The sequence below is a fragment of the Crocuta crocuta genome, unplaced genomic scaffold (genome assembly GCF_008692635.1).
Source record: "Crocuta crocuta isolate KB4526 unplaced genomic scaffold, BGI_CrCroc_1.0 scaffold310, whole genome shotgun sequence".
NCBI lineage: Eukaryota > Metazoa > Chordata > Mammalia > Carnivora > Hyaenidae > Crocuta > Crocuta crocuta.
In genome coordinates, this window is record NW_027532609.1 from 562,243 (window position 1) to 587,940 (window position 25,698).

The 25,698-nt window shown below is 44.3% G+C and overlaps 1 protein-coding gene across 2 annotated transcripts in view; it reads right to left on the reverse strand.

Annotated features, from left to right (window-relative positions):
- The window catches only part of SCAPER (S-phase cyclin A associated protein in the ER), a 488,585-nt gene that overhangs the window by 8,332 nt on the left and 454,555 nt on the right, over nt 1-25,698 (reverse strand). For both annotated transcript variants that reach the window (XM_077780475.1, XM_077780477.1), the window contains exon 29: nt 22,745-22,894. In XM_077780475.1, the coding sequence (XP_077636601.1) occupies nt 22,745-22,894 (150 nt within the window). The remainder of the gene's footprint in view (nt 1-22,744; nt 22,895-25,698) is intronic.

Here is a 25,698-nt window from a genome sequence, read left to right on the forward strand (position 1 = left end):
CGGTCGGGGGGGGGGGGGCGTCCCCTCAGGGAGCAGAGCTGGCTATCAGTTGCCTGCTGAAGAAGTGAGTTTACAGAGGTCACCAGCAGTGTAGTGAGATGACTACACAGGCCACGACTTTTCAGTCCCTGGATTGCAGAAGACAGAAACAGAGTAGGAGGTCCAGTCATCTTGGGCAGGGTGTTCTATTCACAGGACCACCCATGCTAGAACCTAATCAGGTTATACGGAAGGGGTCCACGAGGGGTAAAAGCCACACCCCCTGGCTTGGCTGTGAGCCAGAGTGGGACATCTCATCGGCACTGTTCCTTGAACCACATTTCAGACATTGTGGGTAGACAGGATTAGGAAGTCCAGGAGGGACCGACCTATAGCACTGAGACTTGGTGGGCGAGACCACTTCTGGGTAATTCAGGTGGGCTTTTGATAGAGGGGTGGTGTTCCAATGTCAATGAACACGGCTGAACGGTCAGCTAAATTAGGCCCAGCAGTTTCCACTAGGGCAGGGAAGCAAGGCTGGGATGCATCATGACCTTGACGCTTAGGGCCTTGGGCACCAGGAGAGAGTTGACTGAAAGGCTTTCGACAGATTGGGGGATGAAGCCAGGGCTTAGTTTTATTTCATCCAGTCACTCACTTCCAGACCTTAGGGGAGTCAAATGTTACCACCAACTGCTCAAGCTTTCTAAAGTTGATGGAGTCATTGTGGAACATGAAAGTCTTGCTGAATGAATGAAATGGAAATAGTCAAAGAAAACATCAGATTTATAATGCTGTTTTCTCTATGCCTTCCTGATGGAGCTGTAACTAAATCTGGTCTGCCACCTTTGTCCAAACAAAGGGCTGCTGATGAGGTCTAAGGTGAGTACGATCCTGAGCCTGGCCAGGCCACCTGCCTTCTCAGGGCACACAGGCCAACACAGATGTATAGAGGCTTCCCACAGAGCCCTTTTCCAGACCCATGCACCAGGGAAAAGAGCGGCCTGGCTCTAGATTTCACTGGTGGCCACAGCCACTCCCGGCATGCAGGGAGCTGGTATGGCTCTATAAGAAGAAGAAAACCCTCTATCAAATATGTCAACTTCAAAAAAATTTTTTTACATTTATTTATTTTTGACAGAGAGAGAGAGAGAGAGAGAGAGAGAGAGAGAGAGAGAGAGAGAGAGAGAGGTGGGGGGAGGGGGGGAGAGAGAGAGAGAGAGAGAGAGAGAGAGAGAGAGAGAGAGAGAGAGATGGTGGGAGAGGGGCAGAGAGAGAGGGAGACACAGATTCCAAAGCAGGCTCCAGCCTCTGAGCTGTCAGCACAGAGCCCAATGTAGGGTTCAAACCTATGAACCATGAGACCATGACCTGAGCTGAAGCCGGACACTCAATCATCTGAGCTACCCAGGTGCCCCTCAAATATGTCAACTTTGAAATGCAAGGCAGGGCTCTAAGAAAACCAAGGAATTTCTAGCAACATTCAGACCAAAAGAAACTGAAAGTAAACTTCCCATTTGCTCTTAGGTGCAATTTTAAAATAGGTACTAACTAAAGAGCTAGGAGATCTGGGTTCTTGCCTTTACTCTAGGCATTAACTAGTTGTGTGGCCCTAGGAGAACTGTTCAGTTTTCCTAGCTTTCAAGGTTGAGAATTTTTTTAAAAAGTGAACTTTTCACTGGAGTATAACACCACACACACACACACACACACACACACACACACACACACACCCCTCTAAAGTGAATAGCTCAATTTTTATAAAGTGAATATACCTGTGTTGCCAGTACCCAAAAAAAGAACGAGAAGATGACCAAGGGTGTTGGATATTTAAATACATTCCTTCTCACTCAAAATTAGATTCCTATGCTTTGATGTTTTTTAAACTATTTATTTTGAGAGAGGGTGTGAGTGGGGGAGGGGCAGAGAGAGAGAGAGAGAGAGAGAGAGAGGGGATGCCAAGTAGTCTCTGCACTGTCAGCATAGAGCCCAACAGGGGCTTGAACCCATGAACCTGTGAGATCATGACCTGAGCCAAATCAAGAGCTGGATGCTTAACCGACTGAGATACCCAGGTGCCCCCCGCAACCAAACATTTTTTTTTACAAAGGAATCTCAAGCAGACAAGTGCAATGATTCTTTCTTGTGCTGACCTCTGGCCCCTTGTACTTTCTACAAAGTAGTAAATATAGGTGAAGTATAACTCGGTGCACTGAGAGAGAGAGCCCGGAAAGAGCTCTCAATTCAGTGGACACTTACTGAGTGCCTCCCGTGCCAAGTGCTGTAGGAACACGGAGAGAATCCATGCTTTAGCTCTAAGGGAGATGAGGTATATACACCAATGACAATACAAAGGAGACTGGGTCATCAGATAGGGAGGGCTAAAGTATTAGGGGACCCAACGGGAGGGAGAGATTACTCCTTAAAGGTAAATGTGGAAGGCTGCACTGAGAAGGTGGGTTGGACCTTCAGGGCTGGATTGGTGGAGGAATTTTAGGCGGGGAGAAGCTCCCAGATTCAATACCAGCCTGTTTTACTCTGTTCAGGCTGTCATAACTGGGTAATGAGAAATTTATTTTCTCACAGTTCTAGAGCCTGAAAGCCTGCTAAGATCAGGGTATAGCAATGGTTGAGGAAAGCTCTCTTTCTGGTTTGCAGACTGACACCTCCATCTGTCCTTTGTTTGGCAAGTACACATAGAAGGAGAGATCCCTTCCTAGTCTTAGAAGGCCACCAATCTTATCTCATTAAAACCCCGCCCTTATGACCTCATTTAACATAAGTAGTTTCTAACAGCCCAGTCTCCAAGTACAGTCACACTGAGAGTTAGGGTACAAAATATGAATTTGGGGGGATATGATTCGGTCTATAGCACAGCTCTGATTTCTCATTGCCCCTGGACAGAATATTGTTTCATTAGAAAGACTATTCTAATAGTCCAGTTGACTGGGTCATTTCTCTCTCAGTGGCCATTAAGCCAGGAATCTACAGGCTCAAGGGTGCTTGCTATTAGGTAGCCCTGGGCTCTAAGCCTGGCTCTGGTTAGGTAACTAATTTGCACCTCAGGGTCCTTTCTATAAAATAGGGATAGATAATTCTGCACAGCAAAGGAAACAATCAACAAAACTATAAGACAATCTACCGAGTGGGAGAAGATATTTCTAAATGATATAAGGGTTTAGTATCCAAAATGTATAAAGAGCATATGCAATTCATTACTAAAAAAATAAATAATTGAATTAAAAATGGGCAGAAGACATGAACAGATATATCCTCAAAGAAGGCATCCAGATGGTCAATAATGAAAAGATGCTCATCATCACTCAACATCAGGGAAAGGCAAATCAAAACCACAGTGAGACGGCACCTCACACCTGTCAGAATGGCTGAAATAAAAAACACAAGAGGGATTTCTGGGTGGCTTAGTTGATTGAGCTTCCAACTCTTGGTTTCGGTTTACATCATGATCCCAGGGTCGTGGGATCAAGCCCTGTATTGGGCTCTGTGCTGAGTGTGGAGCCTGCTTAAGATTTTCTCTCTCTCTCCTTCTACCCCTCTGCCCTGCTCACGTGCACTCTAAAATAAAAACAAAACACACACACACACACACACACACAAAACCAAAACACAAGAAACAACAAGTGTTGGAGAGGATGTGGAAAAAGGGAAACCCTCTTGCTCTGCTGGTGGGAATGCAAACTGGTGAGGCCACTCTGGCAAACGGTATGGAGGTTCCTCAAAAAATTAAAAACAGAATTACCATATGATCCAGTAGTTCCATGAGTGGGTATTTACCCAAAGAATACAAAAACACTAATTGGAAAAGATGCATGCACCCCTGCGTTTACTGCAGCATTATTTACAATAGTCAAATTATGGAAGCAACCCAAGTGTCCTTCGATAGATGAATGGATAAAGAAGATGCATCATATACAATGGAATATTACTCAGCCATCTTGCCATTTGCAACAATGTGGATGAAGCTAGAGTATATTATGCTAAGCGAAAGAAGTCAGAGAAAGACAAATACCATATGATTTCACTCATTCATGGAATTTAAGAAAGAAAACAAATGAACAAAGGAAAAAAAAGACAAACCAAAGACATATTCTTAACTATACAGAACAAAGTGATGGTTACCAGCAGGGAGGTGGGTGGGGGGATGGGTGAAACAGGTGATGGGGATTAAGAGTACACCTATCATGATGAGCACAGAGTAATGTATAGAATTGTTGAATTGCTATATTGTACACGTGAAACTAATAGAACACTCTATGTTAACTACACCGGAATTAAAAGAAAAAAAAAAGAGATAGATGGCAGCCTTCAGGATTTAGGTGAGGAGCAAATGAGACAGAGTCTGTGACCACAATGTGAAAATCATTATTAGTTATGAGTGTTTGGTTAGCTCACTAGTTCTGCTGCTCTGAGTCTTCTCCTTTGGATCTGCTTCCATATACTTGTAGGACCAGAAGTCCCCTCCCAGCATGAGGCCAAATGAATGCTTTCTATCATCCCACTCTCATCAGAATGGGGGGCGGGCAGCAGCAGGCCCTGCTCTCTGGCTGGAACTCACTAGTAAGCTTCATGCTACCCGTGAAGCCATTGCTGCAGCCTCTCCCTGGCCCTGCTTGTATAGGAGAGAGCTATGCAAACAGAGCTGGGGATGCCAGCCAGGATCTTGTGGTAGTGGGGTAGGAAGTACATTCTGACAGCTCTGAAAAGAAAATCCCAACATAAGCACGGTCCAAGAAACACCGGTAAGTGGTACAGAGAAAGAGAGGCTTAGCTTACTGTGTGTGTGTGTGTGTGTGTGTGTGTGTGTGTGTGTGTGTGTGTGTGTGTCTGGAGGCTGTTGTGCTAGGCCTGTCAATCTAAAAGCAGAGCAGGAAGAGCTAAAGCTAGTAGGCTTGTGTTGTGGGCTCCTGATTCAGACCCAGGATGAGCTTCCCTTGAAGCACGTAAGGAAATCCTTAAGCCCAGGAAGTCTGCCCAGGCAGCACAGCCAGAGACAGCCTTTCCTTTTTACCCCCAAAGACGTGGCAGCAGCTATCACAATCTAGCTGGTTCCAAAAGGGCAGGAACTGTGTCTTTTACTATCGTGTGCTCCATTGCTCTCCCAGAGGGCTGGGCATGTGAGAATTACAAAATGAGTGAATCAAAGTGGCAGAGGCTTCCTAGTTCACAAATTCATCTGTGACTTGGCGTGGGGAAATATCCTACCACGTTCCTTATTAGATACAGATGACATTATCTAACTTAGCAGTTTCAATGATCTTCACATCATGTTGCCTTAGGTCTGCAATATCTAGTTCCTTCTTATAGAAGGAAGGTTTGTGTCCCTCCCCCATTCATATGTTGAAACCCTAACCCCCAGTGTGATGGCATCAGGAGGTGGGGCCTTTGGGAGGTAATTAGGATGAGGAGGGAGCTCTCATGAATGGGATGAGTGCCTTATAAAAGAAACCCCAGGGAGTCCTCAGGGCTCTTTCTGCCATGTGAGAATACAAGAAGCTGGCAGTCTGCAACCTGGGAGGGCGCCCTCCTCAGAACCCAGGCAGGCTGGCACCCTGATTTCACACGCAGCCTTCAGAACTCTGAGAAACAAACTTGTCTTGTTTAGAAGCCACTCAGTCTATGATACTTGTTTGCAGCCCAAACTGTCTATGGAGGCATCCCTAAATAATGAACTTTGTGATAGGCTGTCTTCTACTCTAGAAGGAAGTTAGCCCTGGGGACCTCAGGGTCCTGAGTACCAATTCAGGGCTACTTAGCCTGGTTATAAGGACAGGTCTGGAAAAGATCCTCCCTTTGTGGGTACTGAGTGGTGAACAGTGTCTCAATTGGTGGGAAGAAGTCCAAAGTTGTCTAGGACACTGCATTGCTAGAACCTCAGCAACACCCACCACAACATAAAGTCTGTCACCGGCAGAGACAGTGCTCAATAGTTTATGAAGTCCCTCTACCTACATTATCTGCGTCTCTCAACACTCTCTGAAAGTGGGCAGACAGGGACGACTATGCTCTTTTGTAAGAAGAAATCTAACATTCAGAAAATTCCAGAGACTTGCCCCAGGTCCCCTAGCCAGTCACTGGTGGCGCCAGGCTTGGAAAACTCCTGTGACTGAGGTACTGGCTTCTCACCTCCCAGACCCATCGAGGGCTATCAGGCTCACAAGTCTGCCCCTTCCTGGGCACAGGCGTTCCCTGTCGCTGGGCCTGAGCTCACGCCCATGACTGGCTGCCAGCCAGCTTCTCGCACGCCTCTGCCAGCCCACACGAAGATGAGGATGACACGTTGCCATTCTGCACAGATTAAACCAACTGACATACACAGATTAAACCAACACAAAAGGCCTTTCTTCAAAAACCTATATGCTGCTTGGTGAGGTATCAAATAACTAGTTCTTGGCTGTGCTGGGTGGTGCCAGGGGTTTGCCTCAAATCATCAGACATAAGAATCTGAAAAAGAGGAGGGTTGGCGAGAGAGCCAGACTCTCGGGAGCGGGCTGCTGGGACGTGTGGCTGCACAGTGACGGCCTTGCGGCCTTGTGCCTGCAAAGCTGGTCTTATACTTTTGAAACACATGCTACATGTATAATATACTTACAATGTTAATCCTTGGTATAACCTGAATAGTCTTTCCCAACACTTAACTTGAAAACAGAAAAAAAAGGAAAGTGGAGGTGGGGTGCTGAGCAGTCATAAGTCAGGTCTAGAAACACAGTGGGCCTGGGGAGACTGTGTAGATTTCACATATGTAAGACGACAACTGCTGTGCACATTTTATAAGATCCAAGGAGAGTGGCTAGGAAGACCTGTGAAGAGACCAGGATGGAAAATAGCCAGGCTTGCCTCACCCAGAGGGCCCCTTTCCTCCAACTGTGACTACCTGGAATTCTGCCCAGAACCAGGAAGTGAGCAAGCAGGCCTCTGAGCAGACAAATTAGTCTATTCATCAAATGTTTACTGAGCATCTACTCTGGCCAAGTGCGGTACGAGGCACCTGGAGCGGGGTAGTGACGAGTCAGAGGCATCCCTGCCTTCATGAGTGCCCAGCCTTTCCACGAAATCCATGTCAAGTACTCACAGGAAAGTTCTGCAAGCTCCAATTCAGCCTACCAATTCATGTTTCAGAAGCAAGTCTAATAAAAGCGGTTTTCTGGCCCATAATAGATTGGAGTCAGCAAATCAGGAGACTGCTAGAGTTAGGTACGCTGACAACAGGAAGCAGCATCGGTTGATGCTAATAAGTGAAGAGGTGGGAATTAAAATTATTTTGAGCAGAAATGAAATTTCAAAAAGTTGCCAGGAATGACTCGGTAGAAGGCTAAATATCCCTACCCTTTTCAGTTGGTTTTGAGAACATCACCATATTGTAGTAAAATATCTTAATTATAACCCATTACCTTTACTTAGTATTCTATACTTTTATTTTTATTTTTTAATGTTTATTTATTTTTGAGTGAGACAGAGCACGAGTCGGGGAGGGGCAGAGAGACAGACACACACAGAATCCAAAGCAGGCTCTAGGCTCTTAGCTGTCAGCACAGAGCCCGATGTGGGGCTGGAACTCACGAGCTGTGAGATCATGGCCTAAGCCTAAACTGGACGCTCAACTGACTGAGCCACCCAGGCGCCCCAGGAAACTATAATATTTTAAAAATGATCACAAATAGTTAATGTTACATAAACATTATGTTTTAAAGGTAATTTTGGTCATCTGCAAAGTTCACTTATATGGGAGCAGCTCATTCCCTGACAATACCAAAACCATGACATTAAATAATAGCAATAAGCTAGAAAAAGGTTCTGTAGCAGTTTCTTGCCTACATCGGCAACTATATATGTATGTGTCTACCTGTCAATCATAGATACATAGATCTATGTACATAGATACATAGATACAACCATGGTGTACTATTGTAAAATCTTCAGCTCTCTAGAAATCACCTATTTTCAAGAAAACAAAACAGAAAATGGTCAAGCTCAGTTTTACCCACTTATACTCTATGAATCCTGCTGATTTTGCTAAGATCTAAGAGTGATCCTGAATTTCCCCCTTATTTAGGAGGAATTCGAATTCATCAGCAGTTTTAGAAAGGTCTGCATTTTTTTTTTTTTCTCTCAGAATGCCCATTGGCAAGTTTCTAAATACTTTTGTCCTCAGGACCCCAGCCCTATGTCTGCCATGGACCAGAAGACAGAACCGCACACAGAGCCCTGACTGGCTCCACACATATGAACACTTGTTTAGGCAAAGACAGAACAGATATGCATCCCTAGTTTTCAACAGTCTTAAGGCTGTAAGCTCTGTAGGGACAGGGGGTATGTCCCTTTTATTCACTGCTGTATCCCTAATATCTGGCATGGTGCCTAGCACAGTTCCTGATGAACAACAGGTGCCTAATAAGTATTAAGGGACTGAATGAATGAAGACTGAGCTTTGGTTCCTAAATCCAGCTATAGAGGGCCTATACCTACCCCATCAGGGCCTCAGATCAGGGCCTTCAAGATCCTCGGGGGACATCATCTTTGGCCAGCACCCTATGGAGTTCGACAGCCTCTTGGCCCAACAGTACAGACAGCAGGGCAGGGTGGGTCAGGGGCAGCCTCTTTCGGCAGGCCTTGTGAGTTGGTCTGTCAAATCGAAGGTCCAACCAGTTGTGTCGGTCAGTGTGGTAGGGTGAGGGGAGTATACAGTCGCACAGACATGCGTACAAGTACTTAAATCTCACCAAGGCGAATTCTTGATGCCGAAGAATCTTGTTTTGTTTTTCTCATTTTCTTGTCAGAGACAAGAAGTCCTCAACAGAGGGGCAAAAATTGGTGTCTAGACATCATAATTCATTAAAAGAGACAGCAGAGAGAGTCTGTAAATCATTGGAACAAAGACAGGACAGAAACAAAGGAGTTGTTACATTCCTCTCCATAATACTGGTCCTGCTACGGGGCGCCTGGGTGGCTTAGTCGGTTAAGCGTCCGACTTTCGCTTAGGTCATGATCTCACGGTTCGTGGGTTCGAGCCCCGCGTCGGGCTCTGTGCTGACTGCCAGCTCAGAGCCTGGAGCCTATTTCGGAGTCTGTGTCTCCCTCTCTCTCTGACCCTCCCCTGCTCATGCTGTCTCTCTCTCTCTCTCTCTCCCCCAGAAATAAATAAAAATATAAAAAAACAAAACAAAACTGGTCCTGCTACAACGCTGGGGTGAAGAGGCAGCAAGCACAGTGGCCAGGCCACGCCTCTCTGTCCCCATCACTCTTGACCAGTCTTATCAGACCCAAAGCCCAGGCCCAGGACAGAAACAACATGATAGGAGGGGCCTTAAAGCTAGTGACCTCTACCAATCATATAAAGAAAATGGCATGTCCCAAAACACACACCTTGTTTCTCTCATCTGATGCCTTGCAGGTAGAGTAGGGAGGGTGTAGAAGTCGCTTTATTTAAATAACACGGGAGAAAAATTTGGAGAGTCTGTCCACAGACATAAGCAAATCAAATTCCGAGCAGAGAAACACAGTCCCTTGGTGAGCATTGCACGTAAGTTTCTCTCCTCCCAAACTTTCCTCTGCCATAAAATAGATTTCTAGGCTGAGATTAAATGCAGAGATCTTGGCATTAGCCTTCTTTCCTGGTGGTCTCAGGGAATCATTATTGTCAAGTACCAGCACAGTGTCAAGGAGGAAGGAGAGAGAAGGAAGAAGGGAAAAAGGGAGGAAAGCGGCGAGGATCAGGAGGAGACGCTAAAGCCAGTAGTTGGGGGTGTGGCCTCTCACAAGTTTTGGAGAGCAAGTGATCCTCCAGAAACAAGGGTCTCCTCATGTAGTAAGGGGTGCGTGGTTGTCCTGCTGTGTCCCTCCAGGGAAACTGAGAAGCAAGTGAGTGACTTGCTTGTCCTCTGCTTCCTCAGAGACTCTGGTTACCACCAGCAGGGGGATGCAAAATAGGCGTCTGGGCAGGCTGCTTCCTCAAATGTCATTGTGCTCCTGCAGGTCAGAATGATGCTTCAGAACCAGGGGCCCTGCTCAATCCTCGGGCTCCGGTAGGAAAGTCCTAGTGGGAACCTTCCTATTCTCCACATTCTGGAGTGGCGGTGAGACATACTTTGAACATATCATCTCCTGCTAGTAATATTTAGGGGCTTCTCATCATCTTCTAGAAGTGAAATTCCCAAGTTCCTGATCTAGCACAAAGGTCCCTTCAAGACCTGGGCTTGGCCTGCTTCTTCACTCTTAGCTCTTATTCTTTCCCCTGCCTCCTAAGCTCCGGTCAGAATGAACAGCAGAATGTCAGCAACTTGAGGGCAGGGGCTTTGTCTATGTTGTTTCCCACTGGGTCCTGGGTGTCTGGAACAGTGCCTGGACTGCTGCAGGCACTGGTTAGGTGTTTGCTGAAGGAAGGACTGAGTCTCTGCACTGATAGCACTGTTCCTTGGCTGTGAGTTCACAGGACAAGATCTAGGTTGTCTTCATTCCTGCATCTCCCAGCAGGTGATTTGATAGAGGTTGGGCATTTAGCAAAAGTGGATATATGAGAGAAGGAATGAGTGACAAATGGACACAAAGCTCACAGTACTGGGCATTTACCCAAGAATAAGTCACCTCCAGCATTCTGTTCTGTGTTAGAGCTTCTTTTTCCTTCTTTCATGCTGCCTATTCTGTGAGAAGAGTTACCTTTCAAATGAGGCATGTTCTAAATTCCCTTCAAACACATTTTGCAGCACAAGAAGGTTGGCCCAGATGATCTCAAACACTTGGTTCACCTTAAAGTCACAGACTGTATAATCTGTCAGGGACTATACCCAAAAGTGCTGCTCCATTTTAGTTTATGTTTGAGAAAGAACCTTATCTAAAGAGCACAGACCTTATAAATGATACAGTCTCATCATCATACTTTGAGGGACTATTTTATTTTGGATTTTCTGTTTACTTGCATTATCTGTGTCCCATCTACCACAGAGTGGGGGAAGGGGGAGTGGGAAGGCTAGTCATAGAAAGCCTTAGAAAATATGTCAGGAGGCTTGATTCCAGTGACTTTGAACTCAAGTTCTATTCCTCTTTGGCAATGAGGGGAGTTGGACTAAACGGTCTCTAAAGGCCTGTGAACTTGCAGAAATAATATCCTGTGCTATAAGCATTCACACACATAGCACCGTATGCTGCCTATACCCACACAGCTATTACATTTAAATATGGTAAAAAAAAAAGCACTTATTCTTAGAATAAAAGTCATTACATAAAACAAGTTTGTCCACAAATTCGCAACTAGTAGCTATTCTGATTTTCTAAAGTCACTTCTTTAAGAAAAGAGAACTTATAATTACACACACACACACAGACACACATAATACTGGAAAGATTATGTCCATCACAGACCAAAAGGATGTATGTGTGTGTGTGTGTGTGTGTGTGTGTGTGCCTGAGGACGCGCGTGCATCAGGGGGTAAGTAAGTGGGTGGGTAATGCATTTAGTGATGCCTTAAAACACAAATATTCCAAGTCGGCTTTGGACCATTCCTGTGAGGAGAGCCTGGGTCAAACCTTGGGTGGTGTGAGAACAGCAGGGTTAATAAATGCAGAGCACAGGCTGATAGATTTTCTGGTCACATCCTATCAGCAGTCAGAGAGCATGGATGCATTCCATGGAGCATTTATGGGCTCACCAGCACCAGTCTATGACAATTTTATTTAATCATAAAAATATAATAGTAGTCAAATCTTTTTGTAGTTTCAGTTTACTGCTTTCTCGAGTGAAATAAATGGTCTCTCAGATTTCTTTTGCTTTCATCTCTCTGCTCTAAGTACAGTAGGATAAGGTTCCAATTAAGACCCATTAAATGTTCACAGTGATTCATGGGAGCCATTTTCCAGTTTCTTTTCCTAACACAATCTCAGTGCACCTCTGAGTGATCTCTGTGGTGTGTTTTCAGTTTAGCAGTTGCCTGTACCAAAAAGAATGATCTGGGTGTGAGGTCTCCCTTCCTCCTACTTCTCCAATACAAAGTGGTGAGTGGAGATTCTCCTTCACTGCCATCCAGAGAAGCATGTGTTTGTCACCTGTCAGGTATGTCCAGCTGCACGAGGCATGCGCCTTGGGAAGGGGAGCTGGCAGCTGGCCAGAGCTGGACTGACCCTCCCAGCCCCCCCAACCCCCTTCACAGCTACGCCAGAGCAGTGCACTGAGCAGCAGTCTAGAGGCATCTGCAAGCAGACCCCCTGGTGCATCTGCATCTCAAAAGGGTGGAACAGAGGAACCCCGTAGGCAGGGGACACACAGAGCTTTCTGCAGCTTCTCCAAGGGTGGGGAAACACAGCAGACGAGGCCTATCCAAGCTGATATCATGTGTCAGGGATTACTGGGGGCAAACTCCAGGGCTTCTTCTCCCACCAAGAGCAGGGAATCTGGAGGCAGACAATGATCATTCCAATAACATCACAGTCCACATGTGTTCTTTTTTAAAAAAAAATTTTTTTTTTATTTAATGTTTTTTTTTACTTATTTCTAGGAGAGAGAGAGAGAAAGCGTGAGCAGGGGAGGGTCAGAGAGAGAGGGAGTCACAGACTGAAAGAGGCTCCAGGCTCTGAGCTGGCAGTCAGCACAGAGCCTGACGCGGGGCTCGAACCCACGAACCGCGAGATCATGACCTAAGCGAAAGTCGGACGCTTAACCGACTAAGCCACCCAGGCGCCCCAGTCCACATGTGTTCTGGCCCAGGGAATGTGCTAATCACCAAGTGCATGGGTCATTATTATTTACACAACAATGCCGTGATGTTATGGATGGTTTCCCTAGTTTACAGATGAGGAAACTGGCACCAGGAAGGTAAGTGGTGTGTCCAGGATCACAGAGCTGGTAAGTGGGAGAGCTGGGACCAGAACTTAGGTTGCCCGTGTGAGAGCCCATGTGCCTCTCAACAAGCTATACAAACATACTAGTCAGGCCTTGGGGCAGAGGCTGGCCCGTGGGCTGCTGTCCTGACAGGGCTCTCACATGCCAGGTTCTCTGACAAGGTGTGCAGCATCTGACGGCCCGCTGAAGCTACAGATTCCCAAAGGAACTACATGTGAAGAGATTTAAGATAAACATTTAAACAGGCCCTTAGGAAATGTTATTAAAATGAATGATGGTTTGGGGGTCTTTAAGTATAGATTTTCCTGCAGTGAGCTTTCTTAGAGTGGCTCATACCTGTCAAAAGCCTTTCTTTTAAAGAAGAATTTATTTTCTTAAAGTTTATTTTGATTTATTTTGAGAGAGAGAGAGAGAGAGAGCAAGTGGGAGAGGGGCAGAGAGAGAAAGAGAGAGAAAAAGAGAGAGAGAGAGAGAGAGTGCCCCAAGAAGGCTCCACACTGTCAGCACAGAGCAAAACTTGGGGGCCTGAACTCATAAATAGTGAAATCAAGAGTCAGATGCTTAATCAAGGGAGACAGCCAAGTGCCCCAAAAACCTTTTTTAAAAACCAAATCATAAGTCAGAGTAGATTTGCCATGACAATGCCACCAACTTGGTGAGCAAAGACCCCACAGGCATCCATTGTCATAGCTGAGAGTCACATCTGAGACCCGAGTGATGAGGATGACATTCACTCTTCAAAACAACCCTATGAGTTAGGATTTGTTGTCTCTCTGCTATAGTCAGCGAAAGGGACCCTCCGGATAGCCTGCCTCTGTTTACCACCCAAGGGAAAAGAGCGGCTAGGATGTGATCTACCCCCAAAGCTTTCTCTCACATACCACTGTGTTCTCAAGTACTATATGTGCCAGACCTTTAAACACAGTAGTTTCCTTTGGATGTCAAAACTATTGGCTCCTGCAAAAACAAAATGAAGCCATTTCTTTCAGAACAGATTCGAAGATAAGTAACCCAGAGTGCCAAAGAAATGGCTCTTAAATTTTTAGCTAGAAGTCAGTTCAGGAGGTTTGGTCAGTAAAATAGAAGTGCTGTATCTTTCAAAATCTGAGACCATTTTTTGTGTGTGTAGTATTATGCCTAAGGAGAAATGTATCATGTCAACACCCAGTCATTCATTCAGCAAATGTTTATTAGGTAACCACTATGTGCCAGGCACCGCTGCAGGCACAGGAGACAAGACTGCTCTCAAGGGGTTTACATTCTAGTGGGAAGGAGTGTGGGTGGGAGGGNNNGAAAAACATGGTGGGAGGAAAGAAGTGTGTGAAGAAAATAAAGTAAGGTAAAAGAGAAACAGTGATCATGGGGCTTATATAATTGTTTTTTCTTTTACAGTTTATTGTCAAGTTGGTTGGTTTCCATATAATACCCAGTGCTCATCCGAACAAGTGCCCTCCTCCACGCCCATCTATATAACTGTTTTAGGTACTGTGGTCAGAGAAGGCCTGATAACATGACATCTGAGAAAAGTGTTTGGAAGCCTCTCCAAACCATGCTGATTTCTGAGGGGAAGTATTCTAGTAGGAAGCACTTAGAACAAAGGCTTGAGGTGTGTCTGTGGAACAGCAAGGAGACCAGCTGTGGCTAGAGTGGAATATTTGCGATTACTATACTTAGAAATGAAAATGATTAAACCTATATTTTTATGCTGGTCTGGCCATGACCTCACACTTCATCCTCTCTCAGAGTAGGAGGGGCCCTTCAAATCACTCTTTTTTTAGATAGGAAAGTGAAGCCCAGAGAAGGGCAGTGATTTGCCCAGGGTCACTCAGCTTTGCAGCCAGAAAAGGATCTAGCAAGGCTGACTGCTGCACCAGCATTTGTTCCACGGTGGTGGGCTTTTAGCGACTAATGAGGGCCTTAATAAAATTTCCTATCTCAGGAGTGGTCTGTTCTTTGTGATTACACATTAATTTTATTTTTATTTATTTTATTTTTATTTTTTAAAATATTTTTATTTATTTCTAGGAGAGAGAGACAGCGTGAGCAGGGGAGGGTCAGAGAGAGAGGGAGTCACAGACTGAAACAGGCTCCAGGCTCTGAGCTGGCAGTCAGCACAGAGCCCGACGCGGGGCTCGAACCCACGAACCGCGAGATCATGACCTAAGCGAAAGTCGGACGCTTAACCGACTAAGCCACCCAGGCGCCCCTCCCCTAATTTTATTCTTAAAGTTTATTTATTCTGAGAAAGAGTGTTATGTGCATGAGCTGGGAAGGGGCAGAGAGAGAGGGAGGAAGAAAATCCCGAGGGAGTATAGAATCTGCGTTGTTGGGGCAGAGCCTGATGTGGGGCTCACACCCATGAGATCATGACCTGAGCCAAAATCAAGAGTTGGACGCTCAACTGACTGAGCCACCCAGGTGCCCCACTACACATTAATTCTTTATAATCTACCCCAGTGATTTATGAAAAAGGTCCCTCTATGACTGAAGACCAAGGAAGGCCCAGAAAAATTAGATTTATCACTGGTTAGGAGTTAAACTCTGGACAAAATATTCCTTCTGGCATCATTTTCTTATGCATGTTTGACGTCCTAATAGAAGATGTTCCAGGGAGCAAGGGTGACTGAGGTTTGTGCACACAGCTGCCCTGCACATGACAATATTCATCCCATTCAGGGGGTCTGGATTTGGGTGCCTTGGGTAGAAGGTGCTGATGGTTTATTTCTTGGTTTCCTCTTGTGTGTCTTCCATGGCTCTGCCTAGTCTTGGGACGGAACTTAGGGAGGAATGATTGACTTCATGCCACCTTGCAGTTGAAGTGAACTAGCCCTCAGAATGACCCTACTCATTCTGCTGGTCTCACAGTCACTGCTGAAGGGCCTTTGTGGGATCCCAACTTTTCATAGTCCATCAGGGATAAAGCATCGGTTAGCTTTCAACTTCAAAGTTTCAGGGTTAGATTTCATGACGGTTATTTTACTGGAATGTTCTGGATCTGAGTTCCTCAAAAATGAGAACCTGAGAAAACTGGTAAAGGAAGGATAATTTATCTGTATGATCCTGTTTGGTCAGCTCACTAGGTCAGAATTAGGAGGTTAGCCTACTGCCAAATCAGGTGTATTATTCAGTGTCATAAAGATGATAACAGGGCAAGCTGGGGTAGCAACAGCTGCCTTTTGTGAACATTCACAAGGAGTCTGGCTCAGTGTTCAGTAACTTGCCCGAAGTCACAGTGCTGGCATAGAGCAGAATAGGGGTTTCTAAGCCAGCTGATTTCAGAGCCTATGCTCTTATTCTCTAGGACATCTGACTTGTAGAACAAGTGGAGAGAGAGTTCAAAACTTCAGCTGCAGACTGATTCAAGACGTGAATGCATTTGGGTGCCACCCTCACTACTGCTGCATCGACCAGATGGGGGGATCCGTGGGAATTACAAGAGTCACAGATCAGGAAGCCATCCCATTCACAGGGGGAAGAATGTTCCTTTCTCAATTCAATACAAGTACCCGTGGCCAGTGTTAGTGCTGAGTGGTGGAAGCACGGGTTTCTTGGTGGGACTGCCGTTGACTCCAGTTGATCCCTGGGTAATGCTCCCTACAACCTCTCAGGTGTCTTATGTGCTGTCAGCATGTGGGACTTCTGACTAGTCTTGCATTGGAAAATTCATCCAAAGAGATGAGCAAAATAAAAGGTACCTTTTACGTGGATTCTGTGAAATTGGTGACTTAATACAATGTTCCCAAACTGCTAACTGGCAAATTTCTAATCCTAATACTAGCCGGGTCACTTACTAGAAGTGTTAAATGTTTAGTTATGTTTAATTAGGAAAGTTACTGCTCACTTTTGGGGGGAAAAAAAATCCCACATTCTTCTTTGGTACTATTCTATAAAGAGAGTCACTCCAAAATGGTTATACTGTTGAAATTGTTAAGCTTTCCTTAGACCCGATACATTTTCATTTTATGAAAGGAACTGTATCTGTCACACAAAGAAAGATAATGCAGAAAGGTGAATGCTTGTGTGACAGCTGAAGAACGAGCTGCCAACACTGGGGGAACAGAAAGGCTTCAAACGCTGGAGACTCTGCCCTGAACCCACCACAGTGGACCCCATTCATGGACTCAAATGGGGCCGGGGGAGTTTACCAAGTGGGTGTGACCTGGGACCATCTGCCTTTGAGAAAAACAAAGAGTGAAGTTAAGAATGTTTGAGTAGGAATTAGGTCCCTTCTGAAAGTTCTAAAGGCTGAACTGGGGCTTTGGAAAACTGCCACTCTTAAAACATCAGTCTGCTTTCCTCAGCTGCACATGGTATACAGCTAGGAAAGTGGCCTGTTTTTGTTTGCAGGGAAACGTCTGAGGTGAGTACAATAGATACATTTCAGATATGTTTAGTCAATGAACGTTTAGGTTTTCTTACTAAGTCATCAAATTACAAAAGACCTGGAAGATGCATGTAACACAGCTCAGGCCCAATCTAGTCACCAAAGGTTCACTGTCCAGCCTTACCTGCCCGTTCTGATCTCCCCAGAAGCATTTAAGAGCTTCTGGTCCAGTGCAGGGCAGATGATTACATGATTTGTAAGGACTTCACTACTGAGAAGCTGGATGGGGGAGGGTGGGCCACAGGGATCCTTCCTTTCAAATGCCACAAGAGACTCTGGTTCTGATAGCTGGGCTCTATGGGGTCTTTCCAAATGAAAAAGTCACTAACTAAAATGAATATGCAAAGGTGCTTATTCCCAATACGGTAATAAGCAGGCAGTCAAATAATCTGTCATTCGAGTTAATTTAATTATCAGACCACATTTAATTATTCAATATAAAATGTAAATAAAGTGAAGGGCTGACAGCACATACTAATTATGTTCATTATAATAATTAAATGGGAAAGGATTTAGAAAGAGTCATGAAATTGCCATAAAATACCAGGAAGTTTTTGATTAAAAAATTTTTTTAATTAGAAACTGCAACCCGATAGGAAACATGATTGGGTCCATCAAGAATAGGGTATTATTTTTATTATCCAGGTTTCTCTCCTAAAGTCATCTTTGGTATCAGGAGGGCTCAGTCCTTGCAGTTAATAGACTAAATGGTGGTTAAAAAAAGGAAAAAAAAAAAGGCCAATCCTTTATGCAAAGCAGTTACCTAATAAAACAGCCTTAGGCTGCAGCAGGAGTTCAAAATCTCCTGTCTTATAAAGACACAAGCTGTTTCCCCAGGAGAAAATAAAGGATCCACTGTGGACAAACAGGCCCTGCAAATTAACATGACTTCTGACTAATGACACAGAAGCATTAAATGAATTGAGCATCATAATTTTTCCCTTCAAATTCCTCTGATTTAGAGAATGTGGCATCAGGTTAAATACATACCCTTTCATAAGAACAGAGAGGTGGAAAGGGCACAAACTTGACTGCCTGTTGTGAGTTGGGGTGTGCCAGTTCTTGGCTTGGCAATTCCTTTCCTTCCTCTGAGCCTCAATTTTTCCACCTGTAATATGAGGCAGCTGGACTAGATATTTCAGCGCCCTTCCAGGTGGAGCTGCCATGATCTATGACCTTAAAAGATGAGAGCTTAAAGCTGCATTTACCACATCCCCTTAGCAAACATTCACTTGACAAATTACTGGGGAGATTTGAAAGGGAATTCAGTAAAACAAGATTTTAGAATGAAATAAACAATCAGCTTTTTAGTTACAGAAAACTCCCCAATTCTACTGGGATATGAGCAGTTATCCTGTTGGTAAGCTTGAGGCTATTTCTCCCCTCCCTAGCCCCTGCCTGCCATCCAGCCGGAGGGCATGGAGCCCAGCCACGAGCTGGTGAGCACAACTCTTTGATGTGGGTGAAACAACTGTGGCTAGAGATGGCTTCACCGAGCAAGGCACCTGACATCTCACCTGTAAGTCTCTGCTTATTGGTTTGTCAGTGGAGCCCCTCTATTAATACGGACAGCCAGGGTATATGCAGCTTTTAAGGATTCCCTGCCATGGAGTGGGCAGGCGGCTAATAAAGCCGTCTGGTGCTGACAGGATCCAGAGTAGGGCAAGGAGCATCTGAAAAACCACAAAATGGCTTGGAGCCCCCATGAGATCAGAATGCTTGTCTGTCTGTGGTTCTAATCTTACCCTTTAAATATCACAGACACATGGAATTCACAAGGGAGATCATATAGAACAATCCCCTTTTTTTTTAATATTGTTTTATTGTGGTAAAATATATACAACATAAAACCTACCATTGTAACCATTTTTAAGTGGCGTTAAGTACATTCACAATATTGTGCACTATCACCACTGTCATTTCCAGAAACAATATACATGCTCAAGCCTGAAGAGGGAAAAAGATTTATTTAAGATCACACAGCTTGTGGCAGAGCAGGGGCCAGAACCCAGGTCTTCTATTTGCTAGACTGTGGTCAATTTTGTGTTAATGAAACGCACTCATTTATACCATCCCAGGACCTAAAGTTTTCTTTATATCATTGTTTTCTTTATATCATTTCAGGGAACTTACTTCACCTCTTCAACTCCCGATCCCTCACTTGTATGTGAGGCAGAACTACATCTTGATACTTCCAGCCTCGCTGAAGTGCTAACGAGGTCCAAAAGACACCAGATGGGAAGAACGGTATCAGCAATTTTACAACTATCAGGGGTTATGCTTAGAAACCACATCTCCGTAAGAGGCAGTGTCTCAGTGTTTGACAATTACTATAATTCTATCGATTTCTGATTTCTCCTCTACTTTTTATCACATTCTTTCTTCTCATGGACTATTGCTTTTCATCAATTGCCTCAGGGCTGAACTGACTTCTCTGATCTTGCCTCAAGTCAGAAGTAGATGTCCAGTTTAATATTCAATCTTTCTGGGAGGCTAGATGTCAAAACAGAAGATCTGGCTTTTTTCCCTTTTCTAATTTTTTCCTCTAAGTGAGCTCACCTCTCAACAATGATCTCCAAATACTGCCGTGTCTTCTTCCCCAGAAAACAAGCCATAGCGCATCTGTCTCCTGCTTGTGCTGCCCGGTGCTCTCTCTGCCCTTTTAGTCTGTTTCCGCTTGTCCCAACGTGCCCAGTCACTGTACTGTCACCAAGTCCTAATCAGTTCTGCTGTGCCCATCTCCAAATGCTGGTTCCCCTGACCCTATTTCCCGTTCACTCTGGTGAACCCACAGATACTTAGGAGGTGTGCTTTATCTGCAGGAAAGGATCGGTCTGTGATCTGGCATTGGTAGAAAAACTCTCTGAAATCCCACACAATTCTGAGTTCAGCAAATTCATCACAACAGAGCTGGCTTAAGCAAAGTTTCAAACCATCCCCAAACGTGGATGTGCTGAAGGAGCTGGTCTCTTGCCGCAGAACTGTTAACACAGCAAAATACTACCACACCCACTGATGACCGTAAAGAGGTCCAAGATAGTGTCATGATACGTGATAAACAACTTACAGTATAAAACAGGAAATTGGAGACACCTGGGTGGCTCAGTTGGTTAAGTGTCCGCCTCTTCATTTGGGCTCAGGTCATGATCTCACAGTTTTGTGAGTTCAAGCCCCACATTGGGCTCTGTGCTGAGCCTGCCCGGGATTCTATCTCCCCTCTCTGCCCCTCTCCTGCTCACGCTGTGCCCTCCCCCCAAATAAATGAACATAAAAAAAAAAAAAAACCACATCAGGAAATTGTGTGGGAAACCAGGGGCTGTCTACACAGGATAAAGCCCTGCAGCCAATAAAAACGATATTCACAACAGGTGTGTCAACTACACTTCAATATAGATATTCACAAAGGATGGTTTTGATAGACAGTGCCTGACTTATGATGGTTCGACTTATGATTTTTGAATTTTATCAAAGTGATACACATTCAGTAGAAACAGTACTTTGAATTTTGATATTTTCCCAGGCTAGCAATATGATACTGTCTGGTGATGCTGGGTGGTGGCGGCTCCCAGCTGGCCCCCAGTCTGCCACGCCATCATGAGGGTAAATAACTGATCCACTTAACCACATTCCGTACCCAGAAACCATTCGGTTTTCACTTTCACTACAGTATTCAATGAACTAAATGAGATATTCAACACTGTACTAGAAGACCGGCTTTGTGTTAGATGATTTTACCCAATTCTAGGTTAATGTAAGTTTTCTGAGCATCCTGAGAATAGGCTAGGTGTATTAAGTGCACTTTCCACTTAAGATATTTTCAACTTTTGATGGGTTTATTGGGGCATAACCCCAGTGTAAGTAGAGGAAGACCTGTAATGTTAAGTGTATAAAGTAGGATATGTATGTATAAAGTAGGATATGTATGTAACAGTATGATCTCAACTATGTAAAATATTCATGGAGGGGAGGGGATGTGAAATAGATGAAGGTGGTCATAAGGTACAAACTTCTAGTTCTAAGATAACTAAGTTCTGGGGGCGTAGGGTACAGCATGATGACGAGTACTGTTTCATACATACATCTGAAAGTTGCTAAGATAGTGGATCTTAAAAGTTCTTACCCTAAGAGAAAAAAAACCTGTAACTATGTGCACTGGTAGATGTTAACTAAATTTACTGTGGCATTAATCTTGTATAATATGGCTTATAAGAGACTCATGAACCTGCTGGGTCTGGTCCACAAAAAGGACAAAGCATCAGTACCTGGGGGTGTTAGCAAGGGGAAAGCATCTCCAGAATGTTCCCGTAGTGGAGAGGGGGTGAAAAAGGTCCATCCTTCTGGCACCAGTGTCTGGAAAAGAGGAGCTTTTCTATGTATGACACTTATTCTGGCCCACATTTTCTATATTTTAATCATGGAATTCTTTCTAGAATGGACTGCATGTTCCTCAACCTTCTTCAAAGGGAATGCAAAGAAAATACATTTCGCCTCCATGCTCATTGAAGGTTAGCACTGGGGGCATCCAGAATCTTCTCAGAAATAAATACAGGGTTTAGTGTCCCTTTTATCCAGATGGCTGTGGTTTCTGAGTTCTCAGCCCTGCCTTATTTTTATTTTTTCTTTTCCCGCTCTCACCTTGAACTTGGCTTTGTCACTAGAACCAACTCCTGTCCTTCTCCCGCCCTGGTCTAGTTTGCTGCAGGCTAATAAACTTAGTAAGCACGCTTGTGAGAGATGTGCCTAAAATAAAACTTATTAAGCTTGAAGTGAGGGTTAAGGGTTGTCCAGAGGCCTTTTTCTCAGCTAGAATCCATACAGTTGAGGTTTGCAGAAGGTTTTAGATAAATGAGGCTGTCAGGAACTACTATTTGATGTGTTAGTTATGCCATTACTCTGGTTTTAAAAATGAAGAGAAATAAGGTGCTCATTATTATTATTGTTTTACAAAATCAGTAACACCATTTTCCCAACTTCTTAGAGTAGCAGAACCCTATTTACAAATGAAATCTTGCTTGGAAACCACATAATATAAGGAGTTAAAAGCAAAAGCACTCTGAGTGACTCAAGGGGGAGAAGCCCAAGTCCTGCCTTCTTGGGACCCCTCCACCACCACCTAGTACCCCGAAGCACCTAGGTAGAAGCCAAGTGACATGAGCAGCTTCATAAAGCACCCGACTCTAATGCCATCTGCAAAGTGACCCAAACTGAAAGATGCACTCTATCTCATCACAATGAAACAAATATATGGATAGAACATCAGAACCTCTTTGGTGAGGGAATAGATGATCCTGTGTACTGAATATTTTACTAAAAATATTTTATTTTTAAAACTCTAAAAGGAGGCCTTTGTGCACATCTAGTGCTGATCAAATCTCTTTGGGTAGAATAAGGTAGAGAGGTGTCCTTGGAGCCTGGTTAAAGGGCCTCATGCTAGACAGATGGGTTCCAGCAGGCTAGCCTGCCTTTTCTCAATCCAATACCTCACACTCTCAGTGTTGGGGGAGCAGCCTGAGGAACTGTCCAGGGCCTCTTACCTGGTTATCTGGGTGGTTGACAGTGAAGTAGCCCACACAGACGATGACCTCATGAAGGAGGCTTTCACAGGAGACTTGGCTGCAGTGGCCCAGCAGAGAGCTGGCGATGTGCCGGAATGCAAGGGACAAGCCCTCTGCCCCTACAATAGACTGACGAAGACAAGGAGCAGTTAGAACTCCTCATCCCAGGGACAGGCAGGGCTGCAAATCACAAAGCAAGACTGGACCCTCTGTCCTTTCTGCCATGGTGCCGGACAAGCATAGGGAAATTCTAGAGCACTGTGCTGGACAGTTCAGTTTGGGAATTCTTGCTCTAATAAACAACCATAAGCAATGCAACATTTACCCTGAAAAGAGACATGGAGAAATACTTACTTCATGGATCAAGACACTATCCACCTAAAGCATAGTTATTTATTCCATTTGTAAGAAGTTATTTTTTCTCATGAAAAAGTTTTCTATTTGGAAAAATATAAAAATGCTAAAATTCTCCTGTGAATCTACCATTTAGCTAACTTCTAATACTTTTCTTTTTCTGAAGGAGAAAATATTTTATTGAATACAGGGATAAAAATACAATTCTAATTATTTACTTATGTGCAAGCAGGAAAGCAATATAAATAACAACTGGTTATTACTGAAAGAAACAGCTCTATATACCCAATGTTCCCAAAGGAATGTAAAACAACCCAAAACCCTGACCCCCCCAAAAAAACAAACCATGAAGCCCCCCCAACTGTGAGGCTTCTGGGATCCTTTCCCCAGACAGGCAAAGGGCTGTTGTTGTGGGCGATGCGGGAGGAGAGCCTGAGTCTGTCTGTGCAGCCTGAAGCTTCTATTTAATAAACATGTCAAACAGACAGAGCGACAGGAGGGCAAAGGGGAGAGGCGAAGCCTACAGAGTACACACGCAGCCGACACTGGAATGAAGCCCCACTGCCGGGCTGTGGGAAAAGGCAATGTTTTAAACTCATCTCTTGATTTGAGGTCTTGGCGGCCTTGAACCAGGTCAGATACATCGCAGCTTGGAAGTTTCAATGAATTCACTTTGCTGAACAGTGGTGAAACACAGTCCTGTTAGTGAATATTGCTTAAATAAAATTACTGCTAAATTTTAAGAGTGCCTTCTGTCTCGGTTTCATTGCCCTGAGACAAAATGTTTTTCAAGCCCCAAAGAGGCTTCAGAGGAGCTCTGTTCCTTTAAATCAAGTAGTGACACCTTCTCAGCTTGGCCCTTATTTAATTAGTTGTGTCCAGCATGCTGTGACCCAGTGCCCTCTGTTTAACCTTCACTGATAAGAGCAGGTCAAGGGGCATGTAAGTTTGAATATAAAAATTAAACCAATTTTTCTAGGAAACTATATTTCCTTTTTAGCCAGAATTAATTGCCAAGTCAGTACATTGATTTGTTTCTTGAGACCACCTTCAATTGTAAAATCTGTCAAAGTGTATGCAATATACAATATCCGGGATCCAAGGCCATCTGTGCCAATATGAATTCACAGTGAAATTAGACTCTTTGCTAAAGGGGGAAAAATATTTTGACAGCCTTATTAGTATACAATGAAATGGAACAAGCTAAGAAAATATTCTAGTGGATAACCTTTTGTTACTAGCACATGACGGGTTCCACACAAAACAAGTGCCTAGGTTTATGGCTTCACCCAATTGTGGAGGGGCACTGGGGAAGCTGCATCCAAAAGTTAACTTTCTGAATCAATCTCTGCAAAACAGTTTGGGTAAATTATTCATCTTCAGAAGCTGAGTCAGTCCACATTAAAAAAATTTTTTTTTAATTTAATACTTATTTATTTTGAGAGAGAGCGCGAGAGAAAGTGAGAGAGAGCGAGAAAATGAGCAGAGGAGAGGGAGGGAGGGGGGAAGAGAGAGTGAGAGAATGAGAGAGCACGAGAGAGAGAGAGAGAGAGAGAGAGAGAGAGAGAGAATGAATATGAATGAGCAGAGGAGAGGGAGAGAGAGGGAGACAGAGAATCCCAGGCAGGCTCTGCACTGTCAGCAGCCAACACAGGGCTCAAATCCATGAACTGTGAGATCATGACCTGAGCCGAAACCAAGAGTTGGACGCTTAGATGACTGAGCCACGCAGGCACCCCCAGTCCACATTTCTTGAGGGCCTACTATGTTCTAGCTAGGACAGTGCCTTTACATAATCTCATTTCATCCTCATACTTGTGAGGTAGGTGTTTTTAATCTCTGTTTTACAGATGAGAAACTGAGCCCATAAAGGTTCGAATGACTTCTCTAAGGTCACAACACTTGGTGGTATAATGGCTCACAGTCACATCGGCCTGACTCCAGATGCAGAGCTCAATGGATAGTAGAATGCCTACTAGAGCCCTGCATTCTTGTGATGCACTGGGACTCAGATGGTCAACATGTCTTACATCATCCTGTTTAGCAGGTCAGACCATTTATCTCATTTCAATTTTATTCTTCAGTTCCTTTGACCCACTCAGGCAATTCATAAACTGTCTCCCAGATTTTTTCTTGAGGTCAGATCCATGCTGTACCTAAAATCTCTTTTCCTGTCTTTAATTAACAGAGGTTCTAAAACTCTCACTTTTAACATGTAAATTGTCTCGATGAACCAGAACATGAGTTTCTCTGACCATATTTATCATAAAAATAGTACTTTTCCTCAAACTCACTCATTGCTTTATAATGCAAGTGTTATATATTTGTATTATATTTACTTGAGTATTACATGCTAGATCAGATATCCATCTACATCTATGATATCTGTGTGGATGATTTACTTTAGCTTGCTAAACAGAGTGCAGTGGTTCAAAAATTGCCTATAAATCTTTGACAGTGCCCCCACTGAGGGGTGGGGCCTATGCCTTCTCTCCTTGAATCTAGAAGGCTTATGACGGATTTAACCAAGAGTATGGTTGATATGTGTGTTTCTGGCCAACAGTCCTTGGTGAGCCTAG